Here is a 17,938-nt window from a genome sequence, read left to right on the forward strand (position 1 = left end):
CAACATTCAAGCTGTGGAGTCTTAAATGTGACTATGGAACTGCTGTGATATCCGGCAGGCTGTTTATCTATTCAGTCCTTTTTTTTTTTTGTGGAGTTTCAGTCGGCACCATCAGACCTGCAGAAAACACTGTCACTGCTGCTGCTTCTGGAGCTCGTTGACTCATAACGGAATAAATTGTTTTTAATTAGTTAATCCAACTGTGCAGTTTCTGCTGCTTATGAGTCCAGGATGCATTAAGCTAAGTACTGAAAATAAAGTCCCTAACCTGCAGATCTTAACTGCTTGGTAACCATGGTAATAAGGGTTAGGAACTGATTTAGGAATAAGACCGTTACAGATTAAGTCAATATTCCTTTCCTAACTTAAGATAGGAAAACTGTTTTACAGAAACTTCTTAAAATCCCAAATAAACTCTCTAACTAACTTTAGGATAACTCAAGCCGTCCTAACTTTCACTTTTCCACCAGGTAGTGTTTGCTAACTCGTTTAATCCACATGGCTGCTCTGTTATTGCTTTTATAAAATCAACAAAATGTCGACAGGCGGAACTTAACTCGATGTGTTTGACAAAACACTCACTAGTAGAAAGGCTGTAGGCGATGTAACGCTAGATAATGTCTCATATAACAAAATGTAAATCAAAAAATACATGAAAAAGATGATGACGTTAGCCCGCAGCCTTTGTTGTTATTGTTGTTTGATCTTCATTATTGACTTCCTGAGATAAGTTCGGGTTTCTGCCGGGGTCAGTGAGGGAGCACGGGAGGAACCACCGGTTTTCTTCTGCTCTTTGGACACAACAGCTGCCTTTCTCTTTGTATCACTCGTCAACGGACTTATTTTCTTTTTGACAGCTGGATATGCGGCGGTGACTATGTCCGCTATTTTAGCCCACTTTCTCTCTTTAATCTCCCGAGTTAAGCGTTATGTGAATTTGGATTTCTCGACAGAGGTTACCAACACCTCTAAATCATCTGACTTGTTTTGTTTTTTTTGTTGTTGTTTCTGCTCCATTTTTCACTTTGTTTCATTAAAGAAAACGACCAAAAAACAGCGATTAAGAGCCGCTTAGCTCGCGAGATGAGAAAAGTGGCATCGGTTGCTAGGTAACAGACATAAAAGTTGATAACCGGTGTTGGATTGAGAATTTAGGTTTTCCTAACCTGAGATAAGATAGGATGAAGTAAGATAAGATGGGATTCCTAAAGTTAGTTAGGATTTGCTTCTGTAAGACATAATTGGGAAAATTCCTATCTTAACGTAAGACTTAAGATAAGGAACTTTCTATAATACGGCCCCTGAGGAAGTACTGAAAAAACTTACTGAAAATGTGATAATAAACAATTCTAGGCCCCATGGTCACTATTGATTTTCCATTGTGCTTTCATACTTTAGTTGGTTTGATTAAATTGCAGTATAATATAATATGTAGGGCTGGGCTTATTATTTGTAGGAACTTAGTTAAGTGTCACTCACTTCACACTGTGCCCCGCTTCTTTCGATATCTCCCTGGTAAATGTAAATGCTCCGTATTTGTATAGCGCCTGTTTAGTCTTTTCGACCACTCAAAGCGCTTTTACACTACATCTGCATTCACCATTCACCATACACTGGTGGAACAGCCACCAGAGGCAATTCGGTTTCAGTATCCCAAGGACACTTCGACATGCAGTCTGGAGGAGCCGGGGATTGAACCGCCGACCTTCCGATTAACAGGCAACCCGCTCTACCCGCACTCCTGAGCCACGGCCCCCCCAACTTTAACTTTCTCCATCAGTAATAGGCTACGTTGTATAAAGTCGCCGAAAGAAAACAGAACTTGTTTTCTGGACTTTTCGTCCTACGATTCCGTTCACAGCAGCAGCTACGCCGCATGTTAGCCTTTCAAAACAAAACCAACGTGGTAGCTAACGAATTACATCTGCACTATTGTGTTCACTGTCGCTTAATCTGATCCGTGCTTGTAAACTATCCACCTTGTCCCGACATGTAACGTAATGACTGTGTGTTTCTCTGAAAAATGCTACAATGTGCCGCTGAATATACCTGGGCGGCCCGCCAAAGTAAAGTTTAAATGTGGAAAACACTGACTGAACCGTTGTTTTTTTACAAGCCAGGTCATCACCGGCATTGTGTCTCCTTCCATGTTAGAGACTTTGTGAGTAGAGGGCTTTGTGCAGATGCACAGGGAGGAGCAAACGCTGACAGGACTTTACGGAAACATGAATTAACTCAACATCAAACTACACTCACCTAAAGGATTATTAGGAACACCTGTTCAGTTTCTCATTAATGCAATTATCTAATCAACCAATCACATGGCAGTTGCTTCAATGCATTTAGGGGTGTGGTCCTGGTCAAGACAATCTCCTGAACTCCAAACTGAATGTCAGAATGGGAAAGAAAGGTGATTTAAGCAATTTTGAGCGTGGCATGGTTGTTGGTGCCAGACGGGCCGGTCTGAGTATTTCACAATCTGCTCAGTTACTGGGATTTTCACGCACAACCATTTCTAGGGTTTACAAAGAATGGTGTGAAAAGGGAAAAACATCCAGTATGCGGCAGTCCTGAGGGCGAAAATGCCTCGTTGATTCTAGAGGTCAGAGGAGAATGGGCCGACTGATTCAAGCTGATAGAAGAGCAACTTTGACTGAAATAACCACTCGTTACAACCCGAGGTATGCAGCAAAGCATTTGTGAAGCCACAACACGCACAACCTTGAGGTGGATGGGCTACAACAGCAGAAGACCCCACCGGGTACCACTCATCTCCACTACAGATAGGAAAAAGAGGCTACAATTGGCCACCATGTACCCATCCTCTGATGGCTACTTCCAGCAGGATAATGCACCATGTCACAAAGCTCCAATCATTTCCAATTGGTTTCTTGAACATGACAATGAGTTCACTGTACTAAAACGGCCCCCACAGTCACCAGATCTCAACCCAATAGAGCATCTTTGGGATGTGGTGGAACGGGAGCTTCGTGCCCTGGATGTGCATCCCACAAATCTCCATCAACTGCAAGATGCTATCCATCAATATGGGCCAACATTTCTAAAGAATGCTTTCAGCACCTTGTTGAATCAATGCCACGTAGAATTAAGGCAGTTCTGAAGGCGAAAGGGGGTCAAACACAGTATTAGTATGGTGTTCCTAATAATCCTTTAGGTGAGTGTATATCAGTAAAAACGGTATTGTCTAATTTTATATCTCTTTTGAAATGATATCGGTAAACCTCTTATACCGATATATAATAATAATCTTTATTTGTAGAGCAATTTTCAAAAACAAGTTACAAAGTGCACCTTGTATATAATACCTAGACAATAATACCCAAAAGAAAAAAATGTATACCGCCCAGCCTTAATAATATGTGGTATTAAAACGATTTTTATTATTGGGTGAACCCTGCATTAACCTGAGTACAGGTTAAACAACGGGAATGTGAACAAGAAACTTTAACATATGAACCAAAACAAGATAGTAACATTTGTCAGTTCAGACAACAGCTGACTAGAGACATTGGACAACCAGCCGTTAACTGAGTCTCACTAAAATATTTCCACTTATATTTCTGGCTTTTAATTGACGTAAAATAAAAACATTCAAGCATGAATCTGAAGTTGTGACCAAATTACATTTTGTATATTGGAACGCTTAACTTGAACAGACTTGTAAAACCGACAATAGAGGTTCACTGTCTTCCACAATATTTTATAAAATATTTAGTCCATCAGTGTCAGGAGTCAGAGATTCTCAGCAAAGAGAAAATAAGTGATTCAAACATCCCGACACAAAGACGATGCTGCCGTTTATCAAATAGCGATGATATTTGCTGATGTAGCTCGGGGGTTACGGAGTGTTATGTTACTGTGATGGTGGAGGTTCACAGGTCTGGCAAGTCATTAAAGATTTACAGTGGGTACGGAAAGTATTCAGACCCCTTTAAATTTTTCACTCTTTGTTTCATTGCAGCCATTTTCCAAAAATCAAAAAAGTTCATTTTATTTCTCAGTAATGTACACTCAGCACCCCATCTTGACAGAAAAAACAGAAATGTAGAAATTTTTGCAAATTTATTAAAAAAGAAAAACTGAAATATCACATGGTCATAAGTATTCAGACCCTTTGCCGTGACACTCATATTTAACTCAGGTGCTGTCTGTTTCTTCTGATCATCCTTGAGATGGTTCTACACCTTCATTTGAGTCCAGCTGTGTTTGATTATACTGATTGGACTTGATTAGGAAAGCCACACACCTGTCTATATAAGACCTTACAGCTCACAGTGCATGTCAGAGCAAATGAGAATCATGAGGTCAAAGGAACTGCCTGAAGAGCTCAGAGACAAATTGTGGCAAGGCACAGATCTGGCCAAGGTTACAAAAACATTTCTGCTGCACTTAAGGTTCCTAAGAGCACAGTGGCCTCCATAATCCTCAAATGGAAGACGTTTGGGACGACCAGAACCCTTCCTAGAGCTGGCCGTCCGGCCAAACTGAGCTATCGGGGGAGAAGAGCCTTGGTGAGAGAGGTAAAGAAGAACCCAAAGGTCACTGTGGCTGAGCTCCAGAGATGCAGTCGGGAGATGGGAGAAAGTTGTAGTAAGTCAACCATCACTGCAGCAATCCACCAGTCGGGGCTTTATGGCAGAGTGGCCCGACGGAAGCCTCTCCTCAGTGCAAGACACATGAAAGCCCGCATGGAGTTTGCTAAAAAACACCTGAAGGACTCCAAGATGGTGATAAATAAGATCCTCTGGTCTGATGAGACCAAGATAGAACTTTTTGGCCTTAATTCTAAGCGGTATGTGTGGAGAAAACCAGGCACTGCTCATCACCTGTCCAATACAGTCTCAACAGTGAAGCACGGTGATGGCAGCATCATGCTGTGGGGGTGTTTTTCAGCTGCAGGGACAGGACGACTGGTTGCAATCGAGGGAAAGATGAATGCGGCCAAGTACAGGGATATCCTGGACGAAAACCTTTTCCAGAGTGCTCTGGACCTCAGACTGGGCCGAAGGTTTACCTTCCAACAAGACAATGACCCTAAGCACACCGCTAAAATAACGAAGGAGTGGCTTCACAACAACTCCGTGGCTGTTCTTGAATGGCCCAGCCAGAGCCCTGACTTAAACCCAATTGAGCATCTCTGGAGAGACCTGAAAATGGCTGTCCACCAACGTTTACCATCCAACCTGACAGAACTGGAGAGGATCTGCAAGGAGGAATGGCAGAGGATCCCCAAATCCAGATGTGAAAAACTTGTTGCATCTTTCCCAAAACGACTCATTGCTGTATTAGATCAAAAGGGTGCTTCTACTAAATACTGAGCAAAGGGTCTGAATACTTATGACCATGTGATATTTCAGTTTTTCTTTTTTAATAAATTTGCAAAAATTTCTACATTTCTGTTTTTTTCTGTCAAGATGGGGTGCTGAGTGTACATTACTGAGAAATAAAATGAACTTTTTTGATTTTTGGAAAATGGCTGCAATGAAACAAAGAGTGAAAAATTTAAAGGGGTCTGAATACTTTCCGTACCCACTGTAAATGTCTAAGTCAAGAGACCTGATGAATTCCATCAGTATTCCTCGGCTCGACCTGTCCTGAGAGGATTGCAGCAGGATTTCTTGACATGATCAGGAGAAAAACATGACCATGTTCTTTCTGGCTCTTTTCTTTTTAGTGGTTTGATGAATGTGGTTTTTACGGCTCTTGTTGGATCATCCGATTTGAATGTCGTGTGAGCTGAGCTGTCTTGTTTTTAAGAGGAGAAATACAGTTTAGATAAATAGAGTTTATTATCTTCAGCATGATCAACAGTCCTGGAGTTGAGACAATGGTTCATGTGCTTTTCACAGAAAATATGGCTTAAAATAAATGAAAACACACGAAAGTTACAGTATATGTTACATTTTCATTCAGTATCTCATACTTTGACTATGCTGGGAATATTTTTAGTTTTACCTCGTAGGAGAGCTTGAGAGTTGGTTTGTGCTGGATTGAAAGGCGTTGTAGCTCAAAGCTTGACCTCTAGGTGGCAGTACAGCTCTTGTATTGTTTGAAAGCAGTTTACACAGCTTGAAGCAACACTTCCCTGACAGCAGCAGAACTCTTATTATGGTTTAAACTGTCTGTTATTTGGAGGGAATTCAACAGGGCATCCAAAGAATCATTTCTCAAAGTGGGGAAATTTAAGATAAACATAAAATGCACATAACGTATCTATAAAAATAAAGAGAAAGAGCATTTGTGCAACAAACAAGAGGAGAAATGTCACATTTCAAAGACTTTTATACTTTTGGAGCTTGTGCTTGTTGGGCTCAGATACAAAGACAGACTGCTTGAACAAAAAGGTTCCATATTTCTAAAGAAGAATCAAAAACACAGATGAAAGGAAGTCAAGGTGCAGAAGTGCCAAACAGCAGCTTCAGAGGGTTTTTAAAGCTGGTTGAGAGATGCAGCGCGGGGAATAACAATTCAGAGCATCCATACATTAAAGGAAGTGCCGCAGCATTCCAGTTTCGCTGAATCCAGTCCAATCCATTAGCTGTACAATCAGTCTGCGATTTTCAGCACAATCGCAGAGCTGCGGGGTTTCTCTCTCCAGACGTCGTGTCATCAGTGATGAGAGCAGAAGCAGCTAGCGTGTCCTGGAAGGATCTTAAATCAGTAAACAGCAGTGGGTCAGAAGCTGCTGATTCGATACCCTTGCACGATGCCGCAAGCCTCTTTGGGTAGCGTTTCCTCTGGGGAGTTCATTTGCCCGTCCTCCATGTCCGTCTCGGCTCCGGACTCGGCCATCAGAGGCTGGCCGCGGCTCTTCTGCTCCCTCTGGTACCGCGCCATCAGCGAGGCATAGACGCAGCCGTAAGTTGCCGCGACCACCATCATGATGCACACTGTGCCACAAATCACACCTGCAACTATTTGCGTGCCGTGAGCTCGGCGGACACTGACAGGCCGGTACCGCTGGCGAACACATTCATCGTTGCTGCTGATCCGACCGGGCGGGCAGGGATGCCGGGTGACATAACTCGAGGCGCCCTCTTTGGCCGGACTCTGCAGGCAGTAGTTGAACATCTCTGCTGGCACGCTGCGGATGTCTCTGCCCTTCAAATCCCCCGGGAGACTGCACTGCATCACATCTACCTGCCCATCTATAAAACAGATAGAGGGAGGGAATAAAAACGGATAGGGAGAAGGCCAGGGAGGGAGAAGATGTAGAGGAATGGAGGAAGAAAGAAACCGGGAGAGACAGAAGAGGATTTAGAGAGAAGGAGGTCGTTATATTCTTAGATGTCTTTGCTCAGCATACATCCATCCTGCAGTGCGGAGATTAATCGCTTCGATTAGACATCTTTTCAAGTACAGACTTGAAATACAAAGTGATTCTCTCCGGCATGGTATTAAAGCACTGTAAGCCGACTACCAAAACTATCAACTTCACAGTATTTGAGATTTGGAGAGGCCTGCTAACAGCCCTGCTCACCCCTGTAAATCAACCACTCCATCCAGTGCTTGAAGTCTCTCAGCTTGCAGTCACACTCCCAGGGATTTCCCGCCAGCTGGAGCTGCTGTAGCCCCACCAGGGGCTCGAAGGTGATTCTGTCGAGGGTCACCAACCGGTTCCCGGCCAAGGACAGCCAGGTGAGTCTTGGAAGTGCATCCAGTAGGCCTTTGGGCAGCCACATGAGGCCATTGGAGGACAAGTCGAGCCCTCGTAGACGCCACAGCCCCTTAAAAACCTCCTTGCTCAGGCCAACGCTCCCTTGACTTCCATTTGAGCCCTGCAGAACCTCTGAGCTGTTGTTGGGGTCAGAGGTCGCCGGTCGCGCCCCGAGGTAGTTGGCGGAGATATTGAGCCAGCGTAGGCCGCTCAGGCCCGAGAAAGCTCCAGGCTGCAGGGTGGAAAAGTGGTTCTGGGAAAGATCCAGCAGCTCCAGGCTGCTGAGGTTCGACAGCTCAGTTGTGCCCAGAGAGGAGAGGTTGTTCTGGGGTAAGCGAAGGATCAGAGAGTCGGGGTCCAGCAGCGCTAAGATGGGTGTCAGAGAGAGAAGGCCGACAGCCGAGCAGTCAGTAGTGTTACCATAGCAGGTGCAGACACCAGGACAGCCATGGACCGAGCCCAGCAGTCCCAGTAGAAGGAAAACCAGGCTGGACAGGGCTGCACAGACTGAAAAACAAGAGAAACAAACCAAACTTGTTGTCAATTCTGTTGGGCTACAGTTTGGACCTAATACTCTGTTGTTACTCTCAGTCTGAGTCTGTGAATTCACATTTTCCAAGTTGGTAGGATTTTGTCTCAATAACCAGACCACGAATCATCGAGTTCATGGAGATTTGGAGGTACTCGAGCTCAATAAATATCCATTTCAAACCATCAAATTTTTGCTTCAGATTAAAAATCCATCTTGTTAAATCTGAATTAGTTTGAGGAGATTTTTCTACAAACTCTATTGAGCTTGGAGCGAAAGAAGTCAGCAACACTGCAAGAACAACACTTAAGGAAAGCAACTTCATTAACACCTGTGGAGTCCATATAGAAGCAGATTACAAAGTATACATGTTCTATATTTCCCACCTCTCAACATGGACAAAAGCATCAGTTAAATTTTTACCGTGTGAAGAATAAAGTGTCTGTCCACACTCACCCAGACTCTCCAGGTGACTTTGTCCATACTGGTCCAGGTTCTTCTTCATGTCTGTCACCTCGACTCTACTGCAACTTTAGGCTCTCATCAGGCTGTCCTTCACTCTGCCGAATCACACCAACGTCCAGCTGAAGAGAGCGTCCTGAAAAACAGAAAAAGAGGTGTTAATTGACCCTTCGATAAGCCACGCCCCCCTTTGTTACTGCTGTAAAAGTCCAACAAGACCTGTCGAACTTTCATCACGCCGCTGCCACTGTAGATAACTGCACTTCTCGGAGAAATATTGTTTAATTTTTTGGAAAAAGCGATCTCAGAAAGAAGCAAACAGTTTTGCAGTTGTGCATTTGAAGGTTGTATTCAGGCTGTCAGACTGACAGAAAAAATAAAGACAGAAGCTAAAGCCTACTGATCAGAGTGTAAAGGTGAACCACTGGATTACCTGACTATTGAGAAAGATGACTACGATATTAAGGATCAACACTGTTTCTGTGCAGCTGGGTAGGTCTCTGTTTACTATTACAATCATTAAAAAGCAGAACAGTAGGTTTAGCACACATTTTTTATCACATTCAGTAGTAAGTTAAGTAGCTTTAGCTAACTAGGAACAATCCACTGCCTACATATTTCTGGATTTGTTTTAGGTTTTGGAAAGGAAATAAATCGTACTTCTCGTTTCAACCTCTCTGGGTTGCGACTCTAATTATTACAAGTGCTCCAGGAACAGCTTTTATCTTGGAAAAACACAGCAAAAAAAGGTAAAAAAATGACACTTTATGCAAGGGGGTGGTGATGGCGCAATGGATAAGACACATGCTAGGTGTGAGAGACCTGGGTTTGAGTCCCTGAGCAAGACACTTGGCCCCTAGTTGCTCCAGAGGCGTGCGACCTCTGACATGTATAGCAATTGTAAATCACTTTGGATAAAAGCGTCAGTTAAATGAGTAAATGTAAAATGTAAATGCATTAGTTAATGGAGCGCAGCCATGAGCCCTATACTGCGCTGTGATTGGTCAGCTGCGTATTCGGGGCGGGGATTAGCAAAGGGTCAATTCAGGAGATATGGAGTTGTAAAGTTTAATGATTCATTTTTCCTCAATATAGAAAACAGATCATTAAATTGTACCATAGGTTTATATTAAGTCCACCAATCGTCAGGCTCAGTGCAGATCAGAAGATACATCACATAAAACAGACAGTGCTCTCGAATGGACAAAATATACAATTGTGACTCTTTTGCTAAATTACTTTATAAATATATTTTGTCATTTCAGTACATTTCATCCATGCTACTTATTGCCAGACACATACACCGATAAATCTGGGAAGAAAAGGTAATATCGGCCAGCGCTAGGAAAGACGCCAGTCCCAGAATCTGAAAGCGAACAGATTTAAACTACTAAATGTTTCTACAAAGCGTAATGTTCTGCTTCAGCTCGCTGTTAGAAGACCACACAGCAGAATTGAACGCTGTGCAATTAGACGTTTCTTTCTTTTACTGATTTACCAAAAAATCTGATATTTTCTAACGGAGTTAATTTTTTTTATAATAATAATAATTACATTTAAACAGTGCTTAGATAGTCAAAGTGCTTCAGGGGATGGGGTCTCAACTACCACCGATACTGTACTGGTGATTAAAACCAGGAGAGTTTCATGTTCTTGTGCATGTCCCACTTCACTTTACTTTTCTACGGGATAATCCTTTGCTCTTTGTTTAGATAAACTTTGATGTGTTTCAGCTCCACATGCCTTTACTTTCATCCTTCCATCACATTGTCAACAAATGAAAGGTTTACTTGTTCACACTCTGGTCCAGGGATTCTCAAACCTCACAGCCGCCGTAAAGCGTGCATCTTGATATGCAAGATTAAGTGGAGTATTCCGTGTGTACTGATGTAAAAACATCAAGAGCTTAGCCTCTGGCAGAGCAAATCCACAGTATATTGGCATTACAGGCCGGAGTTGTGCTGTAATTCACAGCATTTCGCTCTCGTCCTCAATCCTTTTCATTTTTTTTTGCTCAGATAAGAACACACAAGGAGCTTCGTAATGAAGTGAAATAATCCCCTTGTTGTTTTCATCCAGCAAAACCAACACCGGAGAAAAGTCAATGCCAACTTCTGTCTTCTTAACACCCACTCCCAATTCCTGTATGCTGCAGTAGAGTAGAGCGTCAGCATTGTTTCACACATACAATTAAGAAAATGTTTTGTATTTTTTTGATGATTCGGTCGTTTTAAAATCACTCATTTTCCTTCTCTTGATGTCTCTGGCAGTTTGCGGCACTCAGATGCGCAGGGGAAGTGTGCATGAGAGATAAAGTTGCAGAGGAAAAGAAAAGTGCTGTCACTCCATCATCCGTCTGTAGCCGCTATAAAGAGCCAGTAAAACGCTGCCTCAGGGTCTTTCTTTTGTTGCAGGTCTTCCTTTTGTTAAACTGGCACAAAGATGCCAGTCACTCTCCCGCGGACTGCGTGAGGCGGCAAGGTGCCTTTAGGCTACAGTTGACATTACAAAACAGGAGAAATTACAATGCAGGTAGAGGAGGGAGATAATGGGAGGAGATATAAAATGTAACTCCCAAAGAATGCAAAGTGCAAAGTCAGAGCCTTAGTTTCCAGATGATAATCATAAGCAAATCCTCCACATATAGAGGATAATGTACAGCAAGCACTGATGCTCAGGCTATCTGCAGGTTTTTTAACTAGAAAAAAGCTTAAAACAAAATATCCTCTTGTGCTCATGCAAATAATGACTCTCCTCTCAAAGCAACAAAGGTGGGAGGTCGTTTGGACAGCTAGATGAACAATGCATGTGAAAGTTAGCATTAATCTCCTACCCAATATTCATTGTTACCAAAGGCTTGGTTCCCAGTGTGCACGCTCACAGGTTTAACTCAGAGACGTTGGCTGTTTTCTTTTGATCTGTATGGATTTTGCGTATAATATTAACATATCCATTTCAAAATGTGCCTCCTGACAGGAACTTAGATGAAGCAGTCAGCCACACAGTGAGTTGTCGAGCCTTGGTAGGTCCGTGTGCGAGGCTCCTCTTCGAGTCTCTGCAACCTACGGTTTCCCATAACACCCTTCTCTGCATAGATCTGCAGAGACATTTGTTTCTTCTCAGAAATATAATGGTGTTTGTTGAGATTCTTGTCTCAAACTATTCTGACTGTATTTCAACACGTAGTAAGGACCTGCCAACTTGAAAGTCTCATCCCATTGGATGAATTTAAACTTTTAATTTCTATATTTATTTTTAGAGATGTCTGTTACATATAGACATATACTGTATATGTGCTTGTGTGTGACTGACTGTTTATTGTGTCTCATATCTTGTCTGTGTCTCTCTGTCTTTCTATTTCTAGCTCTGTCTATCTATCGCTCTCTCGATCTATCTCTATAATATCAGCTGTCATTTTACGACCATATTTAGCCCAAGTTTATCCCAACTCATCTTTTGATCTGCAAATCACCAAATCGGAACCTTCAGTGGTTTCTTACGGCCATTAAGGCAATCGTTTTATAATCTTAGTCAGGTAGTTTTAATGTGTGCACTAAAAGCGAAGCAAATTTGACGGCAGTGGAGGTCAATGGAAAATGTATTTACCTGCGCAGAAAGTTTGTAATTGTCCCAAAACATTACGCCACCGTATTAACGTAACATAACAGAGAAAAGAGGAAAAAGAAGGAATTAGTCAGATCGTGAACTGCAAACATGTACAATTACAGCAAAAAACATGCTTCAGAAAATGCAGTTATATTGGGCCGTTTCAGAGCTGTGACTGATGACAGTCACATTAGATCTTGTACAGCAGCTTAAAAGAGGATGAGCGGGGCCTTTATCAGACCATAGAGTATCCAGTGGAGAAGATGACCTCTGACCCCACTCCCTGTCTGTCGGTTGTAGCGGCAGATGGACGTAGAACAGGAGGAAGGATTTACAAAAAAAACGTGATCTCGCCTTACATAAATCCTGAAGACAGAGCCGAATAATGAAAACACCAAGTCCCCTACAACGCCTTCGTCAAAAGACTTACTTTGGGACTTGTTGAGAACATTGTACGACATCCAAACACCGCACACACCCACTGCTGCATGCTCAAACACGTGTATGGCTTCAAGCCGAGGACCAACACAAAAGCAAACGTAGGGGTTGGTATGTCATCTTCTGTTTATCAAGAGCTGAAGTTGCTCCTGGCTGCCTTTCTGCTATTCACCATCGCTCTCCTCACTCTGCAGTACATGAAGTCTTTTTCTTTAGACTCTTTAGAAACCACAGAGAACACAGAGGCTACTTTGGTATTGAATTCATTGCCCTGAAATTTGGTACTTCAGAGTATCCTAAGGACTTGGTGATCCCCTGGCTTTCCCTCTAATGCCACCAGAAGGTCAAAGTTTTTACTTATCAATTGAAAAATCTGAACATCTACATGATGGATTGGCACTGAATTCAATGTAGAATTAATAACTTTGATCCTCTGACTTTTCATCTAGCGCCATCATCAGGTCAACATTTTAATACTTTGGGATATAACCAAATACCTGTAGAACTAATGACATTCCCATCAGCCTCCCTGCTAATTAGCACATGGTAGCCTGCTGACCATGGTATTTACCTTGAAGCACACAGACTCAGAGTGCTGCTAGCATAGCTGTAGATTCTTAGTTTTGTTTAATCAAACAAAATAGGCCAGGTTTGATATGGAAAAGTACACTGTGCACATTCACTGATAGTCAGTCCAGAGAAGCATGGTTCATTTTTAATAGTATGACCATGACTTCAATACCAAGTTGTCAGTTTTTGATATGTTAGAGGCATATTTTGTTGGTATTCAAATATATTGAAGTTTAATATCTAGTTCTTCCAATCAGATAAAGATGCCTTGTAAAATGCCTCCATTGCCAATCATTGTTTTCCCGTGGTTAGGGCTCACCACTTCATGCTTGTTTTTACTACCTTACAAGTCAACAAGTTTGGTTTCCTGCGGCAAATAAACGCTGTTCACTTAATTGTACAGTACAGGTCCTAATGTGATGACAGCTTGTGAAAAGCACCATCAACCAGATTACGCCCACGCAGCAGTGACGGGTCACAGATTAAAACTGTGGTTTCAATCCCTGAGTGGGGCAGGCGCCTGCTCAGGAGTCCAGATGGTGTTGAGAACCCCACCACCACCGCCCCGCCTCTGATGTGCTCGCTCTCTGTTTACTGTTTTTACTGTTGTGTCATTATCAAACATCTGTTGAGACTTGCATTTAAAGCAGTTTCACAATACACAGTACAGTGTTCACACCAGTGAGCTAGTCAGGACGAGGCAAAGATGAGAGCATGATGCACTTTCTGGAGGTCCAATAGAGCCTCTGAACAGCTGTTTGTGTTTTTCTCCGTTTCTATCTCTGAACTGATCATTTCATCTCCGATCAATCTGATTGCGCGTTTAGAGAAGGTGACCTTGTTAGCCAGCCAACCACAGTTTACGTTAAGTTAACAGTCATTGTTATTACATCTGCTTTTACTCATGCACTTGGGTTATCATGTTACTACTCACTTCTTGTGAACTAGCCTTTTGTTAACAGGTAATACCAAAAAATAAAAAATATATATCCGTGCTGAGGTGCTTTAAGCTGCAGTTCCTCTAATGGCCTCAACATGCTGCTCCGGAAATCTGTGGCCGAAGTGAAGTGAATGGGGAAACAACCCAAAATTTTGTGCAGAGCTTCAGGCTGCATTTTTCCTTCAAATAGTTTTGGCTCTCAGCAGCTAATTGCAGTAACTGACAAAGACGGCAGCAAATCCAACCTTGAGGTTTCGAAACATCTCTGGCAAAAACCTTGCTGATGCCACATCTGTGTTTTTTTTAGACCATTGTTCACTGTTTTCCTGAAGGTCCATGGATTTAAACCAGCAGCCCTCTGGTCTCAAGTTGCCTTTTTCAGCCTCTTGGTGCCTGTTTGACAAAGCAGACCAGCAAAACATTCATTTTTTCACGTAGTAAAGTGCTGTATTATTATCACGATTTAAAACGCTGCTGTTTGGATTCTGTCACTGAAGTCCTGCTGATGTGATGTTCCCTGCTTCATCTGCAGTGCATCGCTCTGGTATTCTGGGCTCTAACGTGGCGTCCCACTGGCTGCTTTAATGGCCTCTGACAGGGCCCCCCTAAACCCCCACCGCCCACCACCACCCCCACCCTCCATCCCTCCCTCCCGTGGCTGCACTTTTTCTCCAAACAGCCTGAGAACGAGGCAGCTGAGCGTTCGGTCCAAAAGGCCGAGAGCACAAACACACTGCAGCATCCACGCTGAGGCAGGATGAGTGAGGAAACGACAGAGAACAAGTACACAACAAGCACACACACACACACACACACGCTGACTGCACACAAAAACACACACATAAGCTCACTCCCACATGCTTCGAGGCTCTCTCTCTATCAAAAGCACAGAGATGCACTTGTATTAAACAGTAGCTGAAGATTACGCCCATATGTGATAGTGGTAGGCATGTTGTTCCAAAGCCATGGGTATTGATATGCTGCTGAAACAACCTCCACTCTTCTGGTTTCACATTTTTAAAATCAGATTTTTGTTACCTCAGATTTGCTCCCATTAGAAACAAGAGCGTTGGTGAGGTCCAACACTGATGTTTGGTGATCAGGTTTGTCTCAGAGTCTGTATTTCAGTACATCACAAAGGGGTTGAGGACAGCCAAGTTCTTCCACAGCAAACTGGGAAAACCATTTATTTATTGACCTGGCCTTGTGCACAGGAAAGAGACGAATACAAACTGTGTGTGCTATACAACAAGCAGCCGCAACAACAATTAGTTTATTGAAATTAATGCGCAAGCGTTTTGATAAGCTGCTAATCAAACATATGTTATTTTTTAAAAACAACTTTTTGTTGCGTTTGTTGCACAAAGCGACATTTGAACACACCACTTTGGGCTCTTGGAAACAGGGATCGACATTATAGACAAAACCATTAATTGGGGGTGGTGATGGTGCAATGGATAAGACTATGTCTTTGGTGTGAGCGGCCCAGGTTCAATCCCCCACTGTGACCTATCTACCATTATGTCCCTGAGCAAGACACTTAACCCCTCGTTGCTCCAGAGGTGTGCGACCTCTGACATGTATAACAATTGTAAGTCAGATAAATGAACTAATGTAAATTGATTAATCATGAAAATAATCTTTAGTTGCAGATCCAGTTTGCTGTAGCATTAATTGTCCACTTACGTCTGGCTGTATTGTGTGCATAGACAAACAAACACACACTCTTTATTGCTTTCAAAGGCACATGCACGTGTTGTATATTCAGTATCCACACACACACACACACACACACCGCTCACCATCTGCTCTGCTGCTTCAGCCTCCAAACAGAGAATGAAGACAGAAACAGTTCTTCTCCTTCATCTGCAGCGTTCAGAAAAGAAGCCCAAAAAAAAGGACTGAAGCTCTTCTGTCTTAAAACCAAAACCTGGATTTGTGTTTTAAAATCTGAGCCCAGAAACCGGACTTGTCTTCAAGGACAGAAACTGGTCTCTGCTTAAAACGCCAGAAGCTAGATTCCTCATTAAAACCAGAGTCTGACGGTGTCTTCAAACCAGAAGCTGGACTGGAGTTTTACTCCGGATCAAACGCCGCTCGTCGTCGTTCTCCTATTCATCCTCATCGCTTCGGGTCCCTCTGATCCTCCCACATCTCTGTCCAGCACACGCCCAGTCTGCCAACTGAGGGCGAGCGAGCCTCTCTGTGTGTTTTAGAGAGAGAGCGAGAGAGAGTGAGCTCGCATGCTGCCTCTGAGCTGCCGCTAATGGTGTGTGTGTGGTACTGAGTGTGTAATGTGCATTAAAGCAGAGTTTGACAGAAATAGTAACAGCAGAGGGTGTTGCAGCTGCAGGCTGAGCTCTGAATGAATGAAAAAAGAGAGAGAGGGATGCACTTTGAATGAGAGAGAGAGACTATAATATGTAGTATTTCTTTGCAGCACTGTGCCGAACTATGCCAATAGAGCACTTTTGAGTTTGACCCAAAAAATGACTGAGAGAGAAATTTTTAATGTGATACAGCAAAAGACAAATTTAGGATATGACCAGCATCATCTTTTAACAGTGAATCTAGGGAAACTAGATAAATGTAGAGACCAGCTTCTACTTGCAGATGGACAGGCAGGATATTCTGACACAATATGGAACTGAGGGAACAAACAGAAAATCCATAATAATCCTTAACTTGATTTAATCCTCCGCAACCATCACTATAATCGATTTGATTTTACTTTCATACTGCTTCGATCACTGTTCATCAGGATATTTAATGTTTAAATGTGTTTATTTGATCTCTCCATTCTTTTTAGACACTCTGGCAATATTGTTTTCATAATATCAATTCCATTAAAGTCTACAAAAGTGAATTAAATTGATTAAAAGTGTGAGACAGAAGGATAAAGTATGACACAGAGAGGTCCTTCAATTGAAAATCTTAATCATTAGTTTGTATTGTTAGTATTTTGGCATTAGTTAACAAACAGCATTTCTATTGCAACAGTTGAAGGCTAGATGCTCCATAACACACCCAAATGTCAGACTAAACTGTCTCCGGTCGAGCTGCATTATGGGTAATGTACAGTAGGCGGCAGGTTTTGACATGGAAGAAGAAGAAGAATGTGTGGAATAAAAAAATCTATTTTGATCCTTTAACCTTAAAAGCTGTCCATCACGAGCCTGACCGTGATATAGCAGTGAAATGCTGAATCGGTGGAGTAGTACTCTTATAAAGGAATAGTTCTACAAATTGTTGTTTTTAATTAGTGAGGTGTAATTTTAAACTTTAGCGACAGACTAGCTGTTTCCCCCTGCTTCCACTGTTTATGCTAAGCTAAGCTAACCACATCTTGACTCCATCTCTGTACGTAACACAAAAAGACATAAGGTGAGGTTGATAGCTTGTTGATCTTCTCACCTCACTTGTTGAAAGAAACCAAATGGTATTAGAGGTGTAAATAAGAAAAAAATGCTAAACTATTCTTTTAGCAACACTTAACTAACATCTTTGAACTTAAACTAATCATAACTGTGAAGATTATTTGACTATTTAATCTTATGTCTAAACCCATTTTGTGTTTATTTTTATTTAATTTTACCAGAACCTTGTGTATTAAAACTATATGTTTATGAATTATTAGCATGTTATACTAACAGTCCATCAGCTGTGACTTCTTATCTGCACTGTGACGTCTTTCAGAGCACATAATCACCGTAAA

General features: G+C 42.3%; 2 protein-coding genes across 2 annotated transcripts in view; one reads left to right on the plus strand and one right to left on the minus strand.

The window, feature by feature from the left end:
• The window catches only part of LOC119893321 (voltage-dependent calcium channel subunit alpha-2/delta-4-like), a 164,186-nt gene that overhangs the window by 115,475 nt on the left and 30,773 nt on the right, over nt 1-17,938 (plus strand). The window lies entirely within an intron of this gene.
• Nucleotides 5,587-16,391, minus strand: LOC119893320 (leucine-rich repeat and transmembrane domain-containing protein 2-like). The gene is made up of 4 exons (XM_038705394.1): nt 16,026-16,391; nt 8,664-8,805; nt 7,502-8,185; nt 5,587-7,169 (listed from the first exon to the last, which is right to left on the minus strand). The coding sequence occupies exons 2-4, from the start codon at nt 8,710-8,712 to the stop codon at nt 6,697-6,699; spliced, it is 1,206 nt and encodes a 401-aa protein (XP_038561322.1). The 5' UTR covers nt 8,713-8,805; nt 16,026-16,391; the 3' UTR covers nt 5,587-6,696.

This window comes from Micropterus salmoides, unplaced genomic scaffold, assembly GCF_014851395.1.
Source record: "Micropterus salmoides isolate LMB-PRFRI ecotype aquatic unplaced genomic scaffold, ASM1485139v1 Ms_hic_scaffold_8, whole genome shotgun sequence".
NCBI lineage: Eukaryota > Metazoa > Chordata > Actinopteri > Centrarchiformes > Centrarchidae > Micropterus > Micropterus salmoides.